This window comes from Hyperolius riggenbachi, chromosome 4 (genome assembly GCF_040937935.1).
Source record: "Hyperolius riggenbachi isolate aHypRig1 chromosome 4, aHypRig1.pri, whole genome shotgun sequence".
NCBI classification, from domain to species: domain Eukaryota; kingdom Metazoa; phylum Chordata; class Amphibia; order Anura; family Hyperoliidae; genus Hyperolius; species Hyperolius riggenbachi.
Window position 1 is genome coordinate 464,492,741 of NC_090649.1, and position 20,494 is coordinate 464,513,234.

At 47.9% G+C, this 20,494-nt stretch overlaps 1 protein-coding gene across 1 annotated transcript in view; it reads left to right on the forward strand.

Moving 5' to 3' along the window:
• Positions 1–14,775, forward strand: part of DEGS1 (delta 4-desaturase, sphingolipid 1) — a 30,335-nt gene extending 15,560 nt beyond the window's left edge. The window contains exons 2-3 of the mRNA XM_068279678.1: positions 10,795–11,537; positions 14,384–14,775. Coding sequence (XP_068135779.1) covers positions 10,795–11,537; positions 14,384–14,530 — 890 coding nt within the window. The 3' untranslated portion in view covers positions 14,531–14,775. The remainder of the gene's footprint in view (positions 1–10,794; positions 11,538–14,383) is intronic.
• The last annotated feature ends 5,719 nt before the right edge of the window (positions 14,776–20,494 follow it).

The window sequence follows — 20,494 nt, forward strand, 5'->3', positions numbered from 1 at the left end:
CGTCCCATTTGTCTACTGTGATCAATGGAATTCTCCGTCCTCCATTTTATCATGGCCATTCCCACATAACAGCTTCCTGGTCAGCACACGGTTAAACTGTAATATCGCCCACTTGTGCCATAGGGAAACATGGACATTACCTTGCACATTCAGTTGTAACTGACAGTTGCTGATATATGACAGCAACTGGTATATTTCAGTTCTGACAAAATATTGTCTGAACTGGAAGGGATCCCTGTAAGAAAAAAAGTGAGCTTCTGAGAGGAACTGATGGCGAGGTAGGTAAGTATTAATATTCATTTGCAGCTATGCCATGTGTTTACTTTGAATAATTTTCCTCACTTCAGGTTCCCATTAAGGCCTCGTTCACATCATATGAGCTGCTGTGCGTATTTTGGCAATGCGTTTTCCAGGAAGCGCAGCGCTGACCCATTTACTGCAATGGGATCAGCGGCACAGATGGCATGCGACATACGCATTGCGTTCCAATCGCACAGCCATCTGCACCAAATTGTGGCCTAGCACACCATTGGTGATGCAGCAACACTTTTGAACAAGGCCGAAGTCGCAACTGAAAAAAAACCTGTTTAGTCTGGCATTTATGATCACTTAACTGTTTCCCCTGTACACCTCACTATGTACTGATCTGAGAAAAGCGCTTTACAACTGTTTCCTTGTTGCTTCAGCCTTTTACCCAACTTCTGCTTCCTCTTGTGTAGCAATTGGTCAGAATTTGGTGAGGGGTTTCAGGCCTATAAAAAGCACATTTCCTAACCTCGAGCTTTTAGCATGATGTAACGGCAGTAGTGAGAGGACAGAATGATGCTTTGCAGAGGGAAATAACGGACAGAGCTGTGTGTGAGGCGACACGTAGTGCTGTCTGTCATAACTGTGCTTTTTATCTCCAGTCAGTACAAAAGCCACTTCTATCTGCTGACTGCTGATTCTGTGTTTCCTATCCCAGCTGCTCTGTCACCATTCTGCTCTCCTCTTCCTTCCCGTGTGATCAGCCGCTACAGCGGATCCCTGTTCTGAACATTGACCCTGCTTAGATACACTCAGATCAAATCTTACTGCTGATGTTGTAATCTGGGGCAGCACTCATTGGCTAATCCTTCCTTAAAGAGGAACTGTTGCAAAAATCTTAAAATTTAAACCGCGTACAAATAAGTACATTTCTTCCTGAGTAAAATGAGCCATAATTACTTTTCTCCTATGTTGGTGTCACTTACAGAAGGTAATAGAAATCTGACATTACCCACAGGTTTTGCGTTAGTCCATCTCTTCATGGGGGATTCTCAGCATGACCTTTATTCTTTACTAGTAGACCCAAGCCCATTTTAAAACAGGCTCTAGGTCTATCTCTTAACAGTGTGCATACACGTGCAGCCACCGCACATGCACACCTGCTGCTTATGCGCGTGTGCACCCGTCTGCCCGGCTCACTGGCCCCATCCTGTCTCAACAGCTGTCTGAATCCGTGCTGCGCACATGCGCAGTAGCTAAAAACACGGACCCAGCTACTCAGACAGGCACACGCAGGGACACAGGCGTTTTATTATAGAGGATAAAGACATTCCTTGAAAAAGATTTATGCAAAGATGCTGGCCAGCCTCCCTGCTCTCTGCACACACTTTTTTTGGCAGTTGGACGGAGCAACTGCCATTCGCTAAGTGCTTTTAAAAATAAAGTAAACCCAGAAACCCCCTCACCCACCCCATGAGAAGATGGGCTAGTCCAAAATCTGTCGGTAATGTCAGATTTTGCAATGTAAAACCTAATGCTCTGCTGGTCTGTGACTCTGTGTGCTACAAGTGGCAGCAATTAGATGAGAAGTGCCAGGGCTGTGGAGTCAGAGGAATTTTTGGGTACCTGGAGTCAGTCAGTAGTTTCATAAACTGAGGAGTCAGATGATTTCTGTACTGACTTCACAGCCCTGAGAAATGGAAAAGGTCAGCTGGGCAGTCAGGCTTGGGTGAGTATGTTCAGAGCTGTCAGCAGTTCCTGCAGGTGCTGAATATAATGACTGTAGATTATGAGGAAGAGACAAAACAGCTCAGAGTTCCAGGTGTCTGGAGGACTTTGGCCCTCAGAAGCAGCAGTGCAGACTCAGCAGGCCTCTGGTTTTATGCCTGTTAAACACGGCTCTGTTATGGCCCAATCTGCATAGAGATGGATCACTTGCAGGTCAGTCTGGTAGCCGTGATGGATGCGCCACCTTTGTCTCATTTGGACTTTTGCAGAACATTTTCAAGCCACTGGGCTTGAAAGGCGGTACATATCAAAGGAATGTTGAAACTGCTCTAGGAGTTGGGTTTTTCTTTTTCTTCATTCTAATGATGCTTGACTTTTATGTTTGCTAATGAATCTCGAGTGATCTCTGCAGTATTCCCAGGACACATTCCCCAGGATCTTCCGTTCAGTCCCAAGTGGTTGACCTTTTTCTTTAATAGAAGTGTTGTGTCTTGCGAGTAGTTGCTGCAGAGCGCGGCTGAATATCATTAAGGGCTGGTTCAGACGGGCGTTTTTGTGGCGTTTAACGCAGCGTTTCAGATGCAGCGTTTTTTGGGATCTACTGCCATCCCATGCAAGTGAATGGGAGCGTTTAGAGCTGGCTTTTGCAGGCTTTCATGAAAGCCTGGCAGTAGATCCCAGCGTTGCGTCTAGTCTCGAAAGCAACATGCTGCTTTCAGAGGCAGTAAACGCGAGGAAACAATAGCAGAGACCAGAACTGCTAGCCTTGAACGCTTCTCAAAAGCCTTTAAAAGCTAGCTTTTAAACGCTGGCGTTTAAACGCTGGCGTTTGAACGCAATGCCAAGCGAAAGCTCAGCAGACGCCCGTGTGAACCAGCCCTAAGGCTGGTTTCACAGTGGGACGTTACAGGCGCACGTTAGAGCAGCCTGTAACGCAGCCCACCGCACAGTAATGAAAAATCAATGGGGCTGTTCACAGTGCCCACGTTGCGTTACATTGTAACGCTGCGTCACAAGACAACGTACTGCATGCAGTACTTTGGACGCGGCTGAGGCGCGTTAGACTGCTTGCACATGCTCAGTAATGTTGGGGAGGAGCGGAGAGCGGCCAGGCACATGGCTAATTAATATGCACTGCACGTTATGACGTGCAGTGTTTACTTCCTGGAGCAGCCGCTCTGTGCGGCGATTGGCCGGCGGGACCACGTGATGCCGCATGCGCATCACGGCATCACTGACGCCAGAGTGAGCTGCACAACGCGGCTCACTCTGACGTCCAGATCCAGCACCACCAGGCGTTGAGTTAGGGGGACGTTATGCAACCTTAACGCCCCCTCTAACGCAACGTCCTGGTGTGAAATTAGCCTTAATGTTGGTTGTTTTCAGGCTTTGGCTGGTGCTCATTCACAAATTGTTACAAAGACTTCTGAACTGGTTCATGGCAAAATATCTCTTAAAAGGAACTGTACCCAAGGATTTGAACTTCATCCCAATCAGTAGCTGATACCCCCTTTCCCATGAGAAATCTTTTCCTTTTCACAAACGGATCATCAGGGGGGTGGTCTGTGGGGCTGGTATTGTGGTGAAACCCCTCCCACAGTGTGATATGACCATGGTCAGAAATTGAGACGCTAAGAATGCCAAGAGGACAGAGATTTTGTTAGTTCTGTACAAATGTATGCAGCTTGAATTGGACCAATCATAAACATTATTTACATACATTTTGGATTATTCGTTTTGTTTTTTTGACAATCGCTAGTCAGGAGGTATATGGAGAAACAGACTTGCCTTACAGCTTCAAGAACAAGAAGAGCATTACTTTTAGGCCTTGCACACACTTACAGGGACCATCACCCACAGGGATCGAGACTCTATACCTCAGACAACAGTTCAGGGCGGAGTCTTGCAGGTTAGTGATGCTTACTGTTGCTATGGAGGAGGGCGGAGGAATGATACATAATGGACAATATTCAGGGCCCTTTCACACCTAAGCGGGAATCGTGCGATTCCCGCTAATTGCTAAAGTGCTAGCATTTTTAAACTCTAGTGCTATATTAGTCTATGGCAGGGTTCACACTTGAGCGATTATCGCTCATCGCAAACGTGTTGGATGCAGCATTTTTCCGGCGATTTAGGAGTGATAGCCATTAGCATATATAGAACCGCTAATTGAGATCGCTCCAAAAAACGTGAATTTGTACAGTGACTTTTCTGCGTTAAGTTGTGGAAAAACCGCTACCGCAAATTGCTAGTGGTTAGCAATTTTAGGTGTGACTGGGACCTTAGGCTTGTGCTCGGCGGAGAGGATTTGGCACTCTGGATCTCTTAAGGTGGCAATACATCTAGTGATTTAGTGGCCTATCAACCATCCGATTCCATAAAGGCATGCGGCGGTAACAACGTGCAATATCGTAAGCTACAACGTTGACAGATCCTCCGGCTGCTGTGCCTCACAGATGTTCTAGGTGCCCGTGCGTTTGTCGCGCTGCCCGCTAGCATCCGCTGTACTTCCACATTCGGGTCCCACGTGACTACCAGCATATAGAATGTGGGGCTCGTGTGACGCTACACGCACCTTGTGCTATAAAGTTGGAAGCCACATGGGGCGCTAATGTGGCGGTACGGCGGACGCTAGCGGGCGGCGTGACAGGTAAAGTATTTTAATGCTCGGCTACTGGGGGCAAATAGAACATTTGGGTTGAGGTGGAGGCAGCATCACATGGCCTTTACTCGAAAGATTTCACATTGAAATCAATTGAGAATCGACCTGCGGTGTATGGGCAGGCAGCTGATCTTTCTCTGATCAGAGAGTGATCGGTCGGTCTCTTGGTCCATCTGCTTATACATCACTAGATGTATATGGGCACCTTTCGCGATGCATCGATGCGCTGTACACTCGCCAGAGTATTAGCAGAGTTGATCCCGACTGTCCGCCGCAACCGATGACTCTAGTACCTATACAAAGCCTTTAAAGGGATATGGAGGCTGCCATATTTATTTCCTTGTTAACTATGGCAGTTGCCTGGCGGCCCTGTTGATCTTCTGGCATAAGTAGTGTCAGTCAAAACCCTGGAACAAGCGTTCAGCTAATCTAGTAAAACCTGAGTCAGAGTACCTGATCTGCTGCATACTTGTTCAGGGTCTATGGCTAAAAGTACTAGAGATGGGATCAGGACGACAGCCAGGCAACTGGTATTGTTTATAAATACAGCAGCCTCCATATCCTTCTCGTCTTGGGTTTCCTTTAACAGAATACCAGTACGTAGTTTCTGCCAGTCATGGTGGTAACCCTGTGGGGCGTGGGGGAAAATGCTTTGTATTGAATGTAGGATGGCATTATATTCATTACAGAATGTTATCCTAGGCATTCTGAGCTCTACTTTCTCTAGTCTGCATATTGCAGAGAGCAATCTTTTTGATGGGGAAGAGATTATATCTGACCTTCAGAATGCATTTCCTGGGTGTGCAGAGCAGGAGTGAGGTGTGGATCTGTACACAGGGGGATGTCTGCATATAGAGAGGCTTTTCCACTGACTCAGATTCCTCTTCCTCTGCATTCTTACATCCTGCCCCTCACTTCCCCCTGGATGGAATAGAACATCTGCATCTGTTTAAAGGAATGATGCGTAGTGCTATTTTGAAAGTCCGTGCCCTGGCCTCTCTGTGCTTGCGTGCACACTGGCCCCCCCTCTCTCTGTGCTTGCGTGCGCCCTGGACCCCCTCTCTCTGTGCTTGCGTGCGCCCTGGACCCCCTCTCTCTGTGCTTGCGTGCGCCCTGGACCCCCTCTCTCTGTGCTTGCGTGCGCCCTGGACCCCCTCTCTCTGTGCTTGCGTGCGCCCTGGACCCCCTCTCTCTGTGCTTGCGTGCGCCCTGGCCCCCCTCTCTCTGTGCTTGCGTGCGCCCTGGCCCCCCTCTCTCTGTGCTTGCGTGCGCCCTGGCCCCCCTCTCTCTGTGCTTGCGTGCGCCCTGGCCCCCCTCTCTCTGTGCTTGCGTGCGCCCTGGCCCCCCTCTCTCTGTGCTTGCGTGCGCCCTGGCCCCCCTCTCTCTGTGCTTGCGTGCGCCCTGGCCCCCCTCTCTCTGTGCTTGCGTGCGCCCTGGCCCCCCTCTCTCTGTGCTTGCGTGCGCCCTGGCCCCCCTCTCTCTGTGCTTGCGTGCGCCCTGGCCCCCCTCTCTCTGTGCTTGCGTGCGCCCTGGACCCCCTCTCTCTGTGCTTGCGTGCGCCCTGGACCCCCTCTCTCTCTGTGCTTGCGTGCGCCCTGGACCCCCTCTCTCTCTGTGCTTGCGTGCGCCCTGGACCCCCTCTCTCTCTGTGCTTGCGTGCGCCCTGGACCCCCTCTCTCTCTGTGCTTGCGTGCGCCCTGGACCCCCTCTCTCTCTGTGCTTGCGTGCGCCCTGGACCCCCTCTCTCTCTGTGCTTGCGTGCGCCCTGGACCCCCTCTCTCTCTGTGCTTGCGTGCGCCCTGGACCCCCTCTCTCTCTGTGCTTGCGTGCGCCCTGGACCCCCTCTCTCTCTGTGCTTGCGTGCGCCCTGGACCCCCTCTCTCTCTGTGCTTGCGTGCGCCCTGGACCCCCTCTCTCTCTGTGCTTGCGTGCGCCCTGGACCCCCTCTCTCTCTGTGCTTGCGTGCGCCCTGGACCCCCTCTCTCTCTGTGCTTGCGTGCGCCCTGGACCCCCTCTCTCTCTGTGCTTGCGTGCGCCCTGGACCCCCTCTCTCTCTGTGCTTGCGTGCGCCCTGGACCCCCTCTCTCTCTGTGCTTGCGTGCGCCCTGGACCCCCTCTCTCTCTGTGCTTGCGTGCGCCCTGGACCCCCTCTCTCTCTCTGTGCTTGCGTGCGCCCTGGACCCCCTCTCTCTCTCTGTGCTTGCGTGCGCCCTGGACCCCCTCTCTCTCTGTGCTTGCGTGCGCCCTGGACCCCCTCTCTCTCTGTGCTTGCGTGCGCCCTGGACCCCCTCTCTCTCTGTGCTTGCGTGCGCCCTGGACCCCCTCTCTCTCTGTGCTTGCGTGCGCCCTGGACCCCCTCTCTCTCTGTGCTTGCGTGCGCCCTGGACCCCCTCTCTCTCTGTGCTTGCGTGCGCCCTGGACCCCCTCTCTCTCTGTGCTTGCGTGCGCCCTGGACCCCCTCTCTCTCTGTGCTTGCGTGCGCCCTGGACCCCCTCTCTCTCTGTGCTTGCGTGCGCCCTGGACCCCCTCTCTCTCTCTGTGCTTGCGTGCGCCCTGGACCCCCTCTCTCTCTCTGTGCTTGCGTGCGCCCTGGACCCCCTCTCTCTCTCTGTGCTTGCGTGCGCCCTGGACCCCCTCTCTCTCTCTGTGCTTGCGTGCGCCCTGGCCCCCCTCTCTCTGTCGCTTGCGTGCGCCCTGGCCCCCCTCTCTCTGTCGCTTGCGTGCGCCCTGGCCCCCCTCTCTCTGTCGCTTGCGTGCGCCCTGGCCCCCCTCTCTCTGTCGCTTGCGTGCGCCCTGGCCCCCCTCTCTCTGTCGCTTGCGTGCGCCCTGGCCCCCCTCTCTCTGTCGCTTGCGTGCGCCCTGGCCCCCCTCTCTCTGTCGCTTGCGTGCGCCCTGGCCCCCCTCTCTCTGTCGCTTGCGTGCGCCCTGGCCCCCCTCTCTCTGTCGCTTGCGTGCGCCCTGGCCCCCCTCTCTCTGCGCTTAGGCGCGCCCTGGCCCCCCTCTCTCTGCGCTTAGGCGCGCCCTGGCCCCCCTCTCTCTGCGCTTAGGCGCGCCCTGGCCCCCTTCTCTCTGCGCTTAGGCGCGCCCTGGCCCCCTCTCTCTGCGCTTAGGCGCGCCCTGGTCCCCCCTCTCTCTCTGCGCTTAGGCGCGCCCTGGCCCCCCCTCTCTCTCTGCGTTTAGGCGCGCCCTGGCCCCCCTTTCTCTGTGCTTGCATACGCCCTGGTCTTGCCGCTTACGCACACCCTGACATGCTTCTCACTCACTCTCTCTCTCCTCTCTTACTGACACCCTAAGGCAAATGGTATTGTTTAAAAGGAAATAAATGTGGAAGCCACCATATTCCTCTCAGTTCAGATGTACTTTATAGGTGCACAACTGCAGGCAGTTTTCTAGAATATTAAGATGTTCCAAAGGTGATTTACATGAATCAACATGGCTCCTTTAGGGGTTTGCATTGCACAAATTTGACTGTAAAGGTGTTTTTTTTTTATTGGGACTTGGCGGGTTCTGGGTTGTGTATGCTCTGCCTCAAGCCATTTATGCTTTGCTCTGGGCTAGGATCTCCGTGTTCCTGGAGAGAAGGGAAACAGCCAGTGCTGTGCTGTTCTTAGAAGTATTTGCACACACGGAGCAGTGTTAAAGGACAAATATCGATTAAAGATTTTTTTTCTTTGTTTAATGCTGTATGTTAGGGCACACATGACCACAAGTACTAGGAGCAGCTTCTTTCCTCACACAGCTCTGCCTCTCTGCTGTAAAATCATCCCCAGACATCCAGATAAACCAATGTGTCCAGTCTGCAGGACTGACCATGTTCCTGCACGGGGGGATTGTTATCAATTCTTGAGTGTATAGTTTAGTAATCACTCAGCTGAAAGAATCTGCTAGGTACACACAATGTGTTTTTGTTTTTTTTTGTTTTGTTTTTTTTGTCGGATTTTTCCGGTCGATTCCCACTTGATTCTCTTATAATTGTTTTATCTATTTCCATTCACTTCTATGAGAAATCGACCAGAAAAAACAATCGAAAATATTGGACATGGAAATTATCGAACCATCTAACACAATTGTATGGTGTGTACCTAGCATTATTCAGGTGGTGAAAAAGGGGTTAAGTGTGTGTGTGTGTGTGTGTGTGTGTGTGTGTGTGTTTATAGACTTCACTGTTCAGAAAGGAATTAGCAGTATATCTTTATAAAGGTCTCCCCTCTTCCAGCATGGTGCAGCCATGGCAGTTACAAGCTGCAGAGATCCAGAAGTGAAACATGACAAGCAGTCAGTCAGGAGTGGTGTATACATGTCTCCCTGACCGCTAGTAATATTCCAGCACATCTAGCTACCTGTTACCTCCCCTGATCAGCTTTCCTCCTCAGCCTCTGTGTGTGCTGTGAGGAGAACACAGTGAAGTATTTGTGAGCTGTGTCAGGAGTGAAGGATGATTTTTAAAGCAGACAGAGAAAACTGGGGTAATAAATCCAGTGCCCCTTGCACAAGTGGTAATGTGAACCCAAATACAGAGTATTTTAAAAACCCCTGGTTTATCGATAGTTGTCCTTTAATGAGCTGAATATTATTCAGACGGCAGCTCTGAGCTGTCTCTGTGATGTTCTGTACAATCATGCATTGTTTCAGAAGGGAGATTGGCAGGCCTTGCTGTGTGGAGCCACATGAGCTGGTAGCAGGCTTCTGTACTGTGTTGTCTCACACATGCCTGCTTCTGCAGTCAGAGATAAGAGCTGAGATGACATACCTGGCATAGCTGGAGAGGTTGTGACAGATACACAGGATGTGTGCAAGCATAACACATGCTCCACCCTGCCCTATATACACAGCAGCTGGCTAATTATAGTGAATGGCTAATTCACTACAGTGGGATTCCCCAGGGTCCACTCCCCCCAATATTATTTACAGGAAGTAGTCAGTGGGAATTCCCTGAAGCTTTAAAGGAAGCTCTTCCTCCTGTCAGCCATCTGGTTAATGTGCTTGGGGTTTATCGTAAGGCACACCTGAAGCAAGAGGGGATATGGAGGCTGACATTTATACATATTGAAATGTTCCCCCCCCCCCTCTCCCCCTCTCTTCTAGCTGCCCATACAGGGGAAGGTGTGAAGATATTATCTGTGACTTCTCCAAACTCTTTGAAGCAGCATCCTATTCCCCCCACACTGCTGATACCTTTTTGTTTGCTATCTGTGTGCAATAAAATTACATTGGTCCTGATCTGTCTGAAACTTCTGTGGTTGGGCAGGCCTCAGAAGTAGGGTGATAAAACACTTTCTTAAACTTTTAAATATAAAAAGGTTACATTTATTTTTTTTTAATGAGGCACATTGTTCAGATGCATAGATGCATTTTAATATGCTATTGAGATGCTCTGGGTGCTAAAAATGGAGCTTGGTTCATTTTAAGCAACATAGTCAGTCACTGCTAGATTGACCGGGGAACATTTAGCTAACGAACAAGCATTCCTTGATCCATCTTCCAACACACAACGGCTCGCGTTGGGGGCAAACACAAGTTCAAACATCTGGCAGATTGACATTCCTGGCAGTGTCTTACGCGGTTTAATTTAATGCATGCTGGGAGATATAGTCCGAGGATGCGAGCACAGAGCTGTAGTGAGGCTCACTCAAACCATTCCCCACTCCCCCAACAGTGCATACCACTCTTATGTGGGGGGGGGGGGGGTTCATTTAGAAAAGGGGGGAAAAAAATTGTGCTCAGCTTGCTTTAGGGGCCCTTTTCCACCAGCGCGTTTACGCTGGCTGAATCGCAAAAACGCAAACCGCTAGCGATTTTACAATCGCTACGGTTTGCTTCTTAACATAGGAATCGCGGTAGGTCATTTCCACTACCGCGATTCGTTTTTTACTTGATCGCGATCGCGCCGCGGAGCGACTTTTGACGCGATTTTGCTATGCAGTGCATAGCAAAATCGCGGCCGCGAACGTCGGGGAATCGCCGCTAATTGCGATTCAGCAATCGCTAGCGATTGCTAGTGGAAAAGGGCCCTAAGGGATTCTCGCCCCCCCCCCCCCCCCCCCCCTCCCCAGTTTTGTTTGCTCTTATCTTTGAAGTAAAATAATGTAATACTTTTTTCACATCAAACGTCATAACTGTATGACTTGTCTAATCTCTACTTCCGTTTCGTCTTTCAGCTAAATATCCTGAGATAAAGAGGCTAATGAAACCTGATAACAACCTGATATGGATTGTTTCGATGATGGTCTTCACCCAGTTTGTGGCCTTTTACCTTGTGAAAGACCTGGAGTGGAAGTGGTTGGTCTTCTGGACCTATGCATTTGGAAGCTGCATCAGCCACTCCATGACTCTGGCCATCCACGAGATCTCTCACAATTCGGCCTTCGGAAACAGCAAACCCATGTGGAATCGAGTCTTCGGAATGTTCGCCAATTTGCCCCTCGGCCTTCCTTACTCCATCTCCTTCAAGAGGTACCACATGGACCACCATCGCTACCTCGGAGGAGATGGCATTGATGTGGACATCCCCACTGACTTCGAAGGCTGGTTTTTCTGTACCCCGCTGAGGAAGCTTGTGTGGATCATCCTTCAGCCACTCTTCTACACCATCCGTCCCGTCTGCATCAACCCCAAACCCGTCTCAAAACTAGAATTAATCAATCTGGTGGTTCAGTTTTCGTTTGATGCAGTGGTTTATCACTACTTGGGAGGGAAGACTGTGTTTTATATGCTGGTGGGTTCCATACTTGGTCTTGGACTTCACCCCATTTCTGGACATTTTATAGCTGAACATTACATGTTCCTCAAAGGACACGAGACCTACTCCTACTACGGGCCATTAAACTACCTAACATTCAACGTCGGCTATCATAACGAGCATCATGACTTCCCCAGTGTCCCGGGAAAGAGCCTGCCACTGGTAAGAATTTTTTTTGTATTTTTTTGCAAAAATATTGGTAGCTGCAGAGAGAATTTTTACAATTCTAGAGTGGAATGTTTATTGAACCATATTTCCTTTTAAAGAGAACCCGAGGTGTGTTTAAAAAATGTTATCTGCATACAGAGGCTGGATCTGCCTATACAGCCCAGCCTCTGCTGCTATCCCAAACCCCACTAAGGTCCCCCTGCACTCTCCAATCCCTCATAAATCACAGCCGTGCTGTGAGGCTGTGTTTACATCTGTAGTGTCAGTCTCAGCTGCTCCCCCACCTCCTGCATAGCTCCGGTCCCTGCCCCCATCCCTTCCCTCCAATCAGCAGGGAGGGAAGGGATGCAGGTGGGGACTGGAGTTCTGCAGGAGGCGGGGAGAGCAGCAGACTGACACTATAGAGATAAACGCAGCCAGCTCTGACAAGCTGTTTGTTAGCAGCGTGGCTGTGATTTATGAGGGATTGCAGAGTGCAGGGGGACCTTAGGGGGTTTGGGATAGCAACAGAGGCGGGGCTGTATAGACAGGTGCAGCCTCTGTATGCAGATAATAATCTTCAAACCCACCTCGGGTTCTCTTTAAAGTGAACCAGAGAAAAAAGCACCCTCATGTATTTTACCATATATATCCTTGGGAACATTAGAAAAAAACACCTACCCTGCTCTGTTTTATCAGTCACTGCTAAGCCTGATTGTTAGCAGCCCAAATAAAATCCCCCACTGGGCATTCAGTCTGGCTTTGCTCAGGAATCATTATAGCGGAGTCTTCTCTGATGACTTTTCAAGCCCGCCCCCTTCTGGCTCTGCTATAATGACTTCGCTATAATGATTCCTGAGCAAAGCCAGACTGCATGTTCAGTTGGGGATTTTATCAGGGCTGATAACAAGCAGGCTGAGCAGTGACGGATAAAACAGAGCAGGGTAGGTGTTTTCTCTGTTCCCACTGATATATATGGTAAAATACATGAGGGTGCTTCGTCTCTGGTTCACTTCAAACAATGCCAGTTGTCTGGCAGTCCTGCTGATCTCTTTGGCTGCAGATCTGTGTGGATTTATGAAATCTTAAGGGCCTGAGCCCACTAACGCAGTTGCGTCCGCTTTTCATCAACACATCAATGTTACAGATGCTGAAAAGCGGACACAACTGCATTAGTGGGCTCAGGCCCTAATAGGACACAGAGGCATGTCCTGTGCACAATGACATGCCTCTGTCTTTCTGCACCAGTACAATTCAGTTCAATCTAGGCTTCCTTTGGGTAATTTTTTTTCTTCAAAACCTTTTTTTATGTTATAATCATTTTATGGGGGAAAAAAATAGGTGTAAATGCAGAAAATACCCCTTTTTTTTTTTTTTTTTTCCATTTTGAACTCTTCCTAATTTTGGCATGACACGTCCCACAGTTATAAAGTAAAAAAACACATAAAAACGAATTCTCTGGCCCTTCTCAGTTAAAATGATACCTTTTATATGCCATATTTTATTAATAGCGGAGCATGTAGCTGACCGTTCTCCCCGGGTTGCACGTCTGTAGCGATCGGATGCGGTCGCTAGGGTGACAGTTTGGGAGCCCCAGTGCTGTACAGATGCATCACTAGGCAACAGAAGTGTGTTAAATCTGTAGAGCATCGGGGCCCTAACTTTCACACAGGTGGCAGCCTTTTTAAAGTTTATGAACCAATATAGGTATTGCAGAGGTTAACAATGGGTTAATAAGCTAGTTTACTGGGGATTTAAAAAAAAAAAACAAATCCCCTTTTTACGGGACCACGGCAGCAGGCGGCAATTTTTAAGGCAGGATGTAGATTCTACATCCTAAAACCTACAGCAGCACTAATTGGGATGTAGAATCTATGTTCCAAAAATGAAAGCAGTTAATGATGGAAGAATCGGGATGTTGGGGTTAAATACTTCCCTGGTCTGGCACGATCCTTCGAGTTGGGCAATGTGGCCCTGGCGAGTTATTTCTATTATTTCAGATTCACTGCTGATGTTCTGACCACCCCCAGCTCTGCAGCCGCTACCGAATTGATGGCTGCCAAGCTGAGGGCGGGCTGTGGCAACGAAGAGCTTTGTGTTCAGAAACATGGCCACAACTGCACTGACAGACATTTTTACGAGAGGCACTTTTTAAAGCATTGTCAAACTAGGACTTTAAAGTGTACCTGAGATTAAATACTTCTCAGATTTTATACTTACCTTAAGGCTGCTCAGTCCCTCGCCGTGTCCCCAGGCCGTTACTGTCCCCCACAGGATGGCCCGGTACTGCCGCTGAGTCGCGCTTCGTTGCACATGCACAGCCGGGCTGCACGTGCTCCTCCGTTGCCGGGAACGATCTGCGCCTGCGCACTAACTACTGAACAGATGGACGCTCCCGATGAGGGAGCGTGCACGGCCAGGCTGCACATGCGCAACGGTACCAGGCCATCCTGTGGGAGACAGCAGTGGCCTGAGGACACGCAGAGGGGACCAAGCTGCCTTGAGGAAGCCCCAGGTAAGTATAAAACCTGAGATGTATTTGATCTCCGGTTTCCTTTAAATGGGATATGTATACATAGAGCAGTGTTATGTGTTTGTGTCATTGAACATTACAACAATTGGAACCCGCAGAGCTTTTCCTGTGCTTGGGGTTATGAATAGCCAGTCTAGGACGGCCGTATAGGATGTTGTTTATTTTAGCGATGTCTCTTTTATGTCCAGGCCAGGAGCCTGCAGGGAGTGGGCGGCCGGCGTGCGCGGATTATCTCCTCAGTTGTATTGATGTCCTCGCTCTCTATATATAGCCAACCTCTCAATGCTTTTATCTGTGTTCCATTGTCACCCTGTCCTGTTTTCCGCAGGTGAGGAAGATCGCAGCAGAATACTATGACCCCCTCCCACAGTACACCTCCTGGATAAAGGTTCTCTACGACTTCATCATGGACGATACGCTCAGCCCGTACTCTCGCGTCAAGCGGGAACTGAAGGGAGAGATCAAGCAGGAGTAGTCTGAGGAGCGCTAGGACTCCCCAAGCAGCGAGACATCTGCAGCTTCCGGCCCTGACAAATGATTCCATTTTTTTACACTCAAATCCTTCTCTTATTTAATGTCCAATTTTTTTAGTCCCATCGCTGCCATTGGGACAGGAAAATAACGTTTTTGTGTATTTCCATTTCAATGGTTGCGTAGAGTCTACCCACGTGTTGCACCAAGTTCCAGCTGTTTAAATTGAGCAAAACTCAGACCACATGACCTACCTTTTTTTTTTTTTTTTTTTTTTTTCCCTTTTTTTTTTTTTTTTTTTTTTGCCTGGGAATGTCTGATACAGTCCTTGGAACGTCCTCATCTGAGTTTGTATGGAGAGATCAGAGCTGGACATTGGAAATATGAAAGCATGCAAGGAAACGGCCATGGGCCCCCAGTCACTGAAACGCATACGCTGTGTGGGATCACGCATGATTGTGTCCAGGATGCAATCCCTGAACAAACTTCCTTCACACATTAACTGCTTATTTAATGCCCAACTCCAACAGTTTTGCAAAGTGTGCTAGACTCTTATTTAGGGTATATATTGCCATCCACGATTCCCCCCCCCCCCCCCCTCCCTCCCTTGCTTATAATATGCTCTGAAAGATAACTGAAAACATTTCAGTTTTCATTCTTTGCATTAAGGGAGGTGAGATTTTTTTTTTCTCTTTGTTTTTTTTACAGCGCTTATGCTAGCCACTATATCTTTTGGCTACAACACAGATGATCTCTTTGTCCACTTACCGACAAATTTACTCAAATAGGCATTGGCCATTTGGCTTTTTTTTTTTTTTTTTTTTTTTTAACGCTCGTGCAGCCGATTCTAACGTTCACTCACCGCACTTTAATGGGTGTAAAGTTTATTGCTGTTACCACTGAATGACCAATCCAGCGACCCTTTTATGGCAGGGGTCAGGAACATTTTTGGCTGAGCCATAATTTTAAAATGTAATTCCGTGAGAGCCATACAATGTGTTTCAAACTGGGACAGTGCACATGTGCAGCAGAGGGCTGTCCCTGTTGCCATGGTGATGTGTATACAGTTGATCCTCTGGGCAGCGGAAGTGTCAGACGCATCTTCAGCTTCTTTTGGGTTTTAGCAACATCAGCAATTCCCCCCCCCGAGAGCCAGACAGGAGAAATACAGACTTTGTACAATAAGCTAGCTGACTTATAAAAGGGGTTGATTCACTTTGTAGGACAAAACTCAAGTTAGTGCATGCTACAGCAGTAGCGTGCCTACTTTGAAAATATTACTCGCGCTGCCACACTAAGCTGCGCTGCTTGAGCAATGTAGCTTAGTGAATCAACCCCTAACTGTGAGCCAGATGTAGCCATCAAAAGAGCCACATCTGGCTCCCGAGCCATAGGTTCCCTACCCCTAATTTATGGGGTACTGGGGACAGGAAGATGGGAGCTGCAGGAAAATGTCCCCAAACAGGTAAAATGCAGCACCCTGACTGACTTATTATGTCAGATCAGTGGCTTGGCTGGAAGTAGAATTCTCAGCGTGTGTAATCTGACCAGAAAGGCTTCTTGAAGGTTAACGAGATTCCAATCATCAGTGTTTTCTTTCTCAGAGCTGTTCTCCTGAGGGCCTGATTGTCTGTTATAAGGTCCAACCAGATGCACTATCCACTACAGTTTAGTAGCGCTCAGTTCATTCAGAACAGGACCTCTGTGGCTTTTAAGATCCTCTCTGCAAAACAACACCTCAGAAGTAAACCTAAACAGAATAATAATGCAGACTGTTAGGACGTCAGGACTAGCACCCTTTGTGAAGCTCTATCCATCTGCTACTACAGTGAGGTATAGGAGGGAGTGGACCACCACATGGATATTTTGCCATGGATAACCTCAAAAGAGATCTGCCAATGTGTGAAACCAGTCTATTTAAAATGCAAATTAAAAGTAATAAAATCATCTGGAAATCTCTGTATGACTCATCGGGGGTCCTACTGATGACGAACCGGTAGGGCGGAGCCAGGAAGCGGCGTGCTGGAGTGTAATCCTGTCTAGATGGAAGGTCGCCATAGCCCACGAACCAGGGGATCGTTTTACAAATGTATTGATGTCCTTAACAGTCTACACTATCATTGGGTTTTCGGTTTGTTTACTTCTGAGGTGTTCTGCGGAGAGGATCTTCAAGGCACTATACATACACATAAGATGTGTATGTACAGTGCCAAGCACACAAATAACAAGGCTGTGTCCCTCTTTTCATTCTTTGTCACTTGCATACCTAATGTTTAACTCTTTCAGGCAGTTTCTGTCTGGGTCAGACTATAGCATAACCCTCATTGATAAGTAATTACAGCCAAAAAACACTTTTCTGACAGTAAAAAGAGGGTCAATAGTTCATAGATTTGAGCTCTGACATACTTCAATGAAGGTGTCACTGAGCAGAGACAATGAAACAGTAAAAACTTAAAAACTAAATTTAAATATAAAACTATGGGATAGTGAAGTCATTTTTAGGAGACTGAGGATAGATACAATTGTTTTTCTCATCAGTTTATTTACACCTCGGATGTCCTTTAAAGGCACAGAGGTCCTCTTCTGAGTGAACGGAGCGCTACCAAACTATTGCGGATTGTGATTGGTTGGGGATATATATCCCCTTGAATCAATATGGTAACCTAGGAGACGAAGCACCTTCATGTATTTTACTATATGTATCAATGGGAACATGACATTAAACACCTACCCTGCCCTCTGTTTCATTCTTCTCTGCTCAATCTGCCTGTTATCAGCTCTTATAAGAATCCCCGACTGAGCATTTAGTCTAGCTCTGCCCGGTGAACCTCACAGGGTTTACCAGTCCAGACGCTGGAGGAGCTTTAGGATAGTCCAGACTTTGGGTTTATATCTCTTGTCTCTTGCTGGCAGATCCAGAAGTCTACAGTCATAAAATGTCCACGTGGCATGCCCTGTGTCACTTTTATATTGTGCAGCTCATATTTAATCTTATCAGCTATTTACATATTACACTTCTATTCACTCTCCAGAGACTTCAGAAACTATTTATCCATTCCCGAATCCTGGATTAACTAGGCGGCAGTAACTTTAACTAGCCCAGCAGCACACCGTGAACAGAAATAGAGGAGTTGATGGCAAAGTGAAAGCCGTAAGGAGTGGGAGTCGTCCAGTCTGTTGAAACATAACTTGGTAATTTAGAACTTTGACCGGAAAGTTTTACTTAGAAGAGGAGGAAGTTGCTAGAAAATATCTTCTAGGCTAACTTACTTGCAGTAGTAGGTGTGTCCTTGTCCCTTTCCCCTCCAGGCTACCTCTGTAGAGCAAGAGTTGGCTGCTTAGAGTGAAGTTCCCTCAAAGATGTATTTATTATGGGAACGACTGAACCACAAATTCTTGCCCATCTCAGAATCCAGTCTCGACTTTTTTTCTGTACAATGTGAAATCGTGACCTAGACTAATCTCTCATGATTTCACATTTATGTGTGACTAGTTTAAGGGACCCAGCAGGAGACATAGGGAACAGTTATCCAATCACAACACCCTCTACAGCTGGAAGTGTTGTTTGGCCTTGTTGTGTGGGTGTAGTTTAGTACAACCTATCTGAAACCGAGCACATCGAGAGGATGCCGTCCTCCCCAATCACGCTAAAGGAATCTCCCTTTGAGGATTCCTGCTGGGTCCCTTGAACTAGACTAGGGTGAATTCCTTACGGTGAATCTGCTTCTCTCTTGTATTGGACAGTCGGACTGGCATGGTGTGTGGCAAGCTTAAGGTGGCCACTAGCGGTCAAATTTCTAGCGAAAAATCATTAGAGTAATCAGAAATTGACCAGATTTGTTCTAAATAATCTTCATTGATGGGCACAATCGATTATGAACGATTTAAAAATAATCGTCCGATTTGGATTTTGGTCAAACCTAAATTTGGATCTTCTTGTTGGTTCTGATAGATAGGAAGCAAAGATTGGGTTTGCTGGTGTTGTAGTGAATGTTTTTTCTTCCGATCAGAATTATCTGATCGCTCGAACGATTTTCTGCTAGAAATTGGATCGTTAGTGGCCACCTTTTATGCGTACCACAGACTTAAAATCGACATTTATAGCATAGACTGTGGTAATTATTTGCACTTTGCTGACCTCATCTCGAGTCCTAACATAGATCGGCCTGTTTGCTGGTTCCGTACTTTCACCAGGTGGGCAGGACTTTTCTCCCCAGTACAGATCAGGAGGAGGCAGAAAATGACTTTGTTGGTTTTCCTTGTGACCTCTGCTGGCTTGTGACTTGTGCCTCCTCAGCCCGGTCCCCTCCCCCATGCAGAACAATGGAGCGTTTTATCCTTGGCCTCCTATTGGCAGACTCTGCGATCGCTGCCGAGGTTATGTCTGCTGATTGAATCATGCTTGCAGCTGATAAACATGTTTCTGAGCAGTTATTCCTTGCAGATGTCATAAAGCAGCAGCAGCAGCAAGTCACAAGTTTATTCATTTAGGTGGCTGGAGAGTTTAGTGTTGGCACTTGGCTTAGTGGACAGAGCTGATTCCGCCCACTTTCCCTGAAAAAAAAATACTTTGTCCCCCCTTGAGGAGGGGAGGGGCTCAGGACCACTGGGCGTTCTGCCACCTCTCTGATTCATGTCACAGGACCAGAATCAACTTCCTACGCTCAGAACATTCTCTCTGAACTGCCACATTTCATTATCCCCGTCTGTTAGTGGGGGACAGCCAGGGATCCCCCTTACTTACTTGGTCTCTTCCAAAACTTTTTAACTGCCGTGACTTATCTGCACACAGCTGCTGTACTTATTGGTACTGCAGGGAGACTGGAAGAGACCAAGTGAGTAGGGGGATCCCTGTTAGCTGTCTTGCAGACATTTGGTAGTTGAGAGGCATTTTTGAGGCATTTTTTACATCTACTGTACTATGGACTTTATTCTGCTGCTGTTACATAATTATTTTTAGGGGGAGCAAAATGTAAAGTTTTCTTTAGTGGTTCTTGAGCAATAGGAGTAGTTGTATTATTGTAGTTTTAATGCCCTTTAGTTTTTCAGGTTTCCCTCCTGTGTGTGTCTACCTACTCACTTACTCCCCCTCACCACTGTCTAGGAAGAAATAAGCCCTCACCTCACCCCAGCCACATGCTGCAACCAACAACCTGCTGGAAACTAAAATGAGCGTTATTAGGGAAATGCTTGTCCATCATTGCTGAATTGTCCATTGTGTGTCCTGTGAGGAATTTGCTGCTTCCGATCCTGTGCTAAGGCAGGAAGTGATGACAGCAAATCAGAGGCTTACAAAGTAGTCACCTGTGTCTGAGTGAATTTTATTAGACACCCCTAACGCAAGTACTTCTGGTTTCCTTTTAGTTGCACCATGGACTGTTTGCCCAATCCCTTTCCTGTAAAGTGGACCTGAACTAAGAACTTCCTATCTGCGCTAAAAGATAAGCAGCAGCATAATGGCCTTTACAGAAAAACATTTTTGTTACAGCTGATACACAATTCCTGCAATAAATCTGCAGCGTTTACTTCCTGCTTTCATGGAAGCAGATGTATGGGTTAATATCCTGTTTATGAATTAGCAGCTCTACAGTGGCAAAGAAATATCCTGAGCTGACACAGCTGAGGGATAAAATCACTGTTTTGATTAGTCACAGATGTTGGGAAATTACACTGGCTAAACTCTCTAAATGCATACAGGGTGCATTTCTTGTATAGACTTGAGTTACAAGAATAAGATCTTAATCTGTGTTGGTATGCACTGCTTTATGTCTCTGAGCCACATAGAATACATGTGCACTTGGATGTTGAGTTTGAATAGGTGTTTTTCTTTTCTGAGCTGGAATTGGGCGTCCCATTAGGGAATATGCTGCATTTGCAAACTGGATGCAAATCAAATGCAATTTCAATGCAGGCTAACACTGCGCTAATTCAAACCTTTCAGGATCCCTCCAGAGTGTTTCAGAAATGA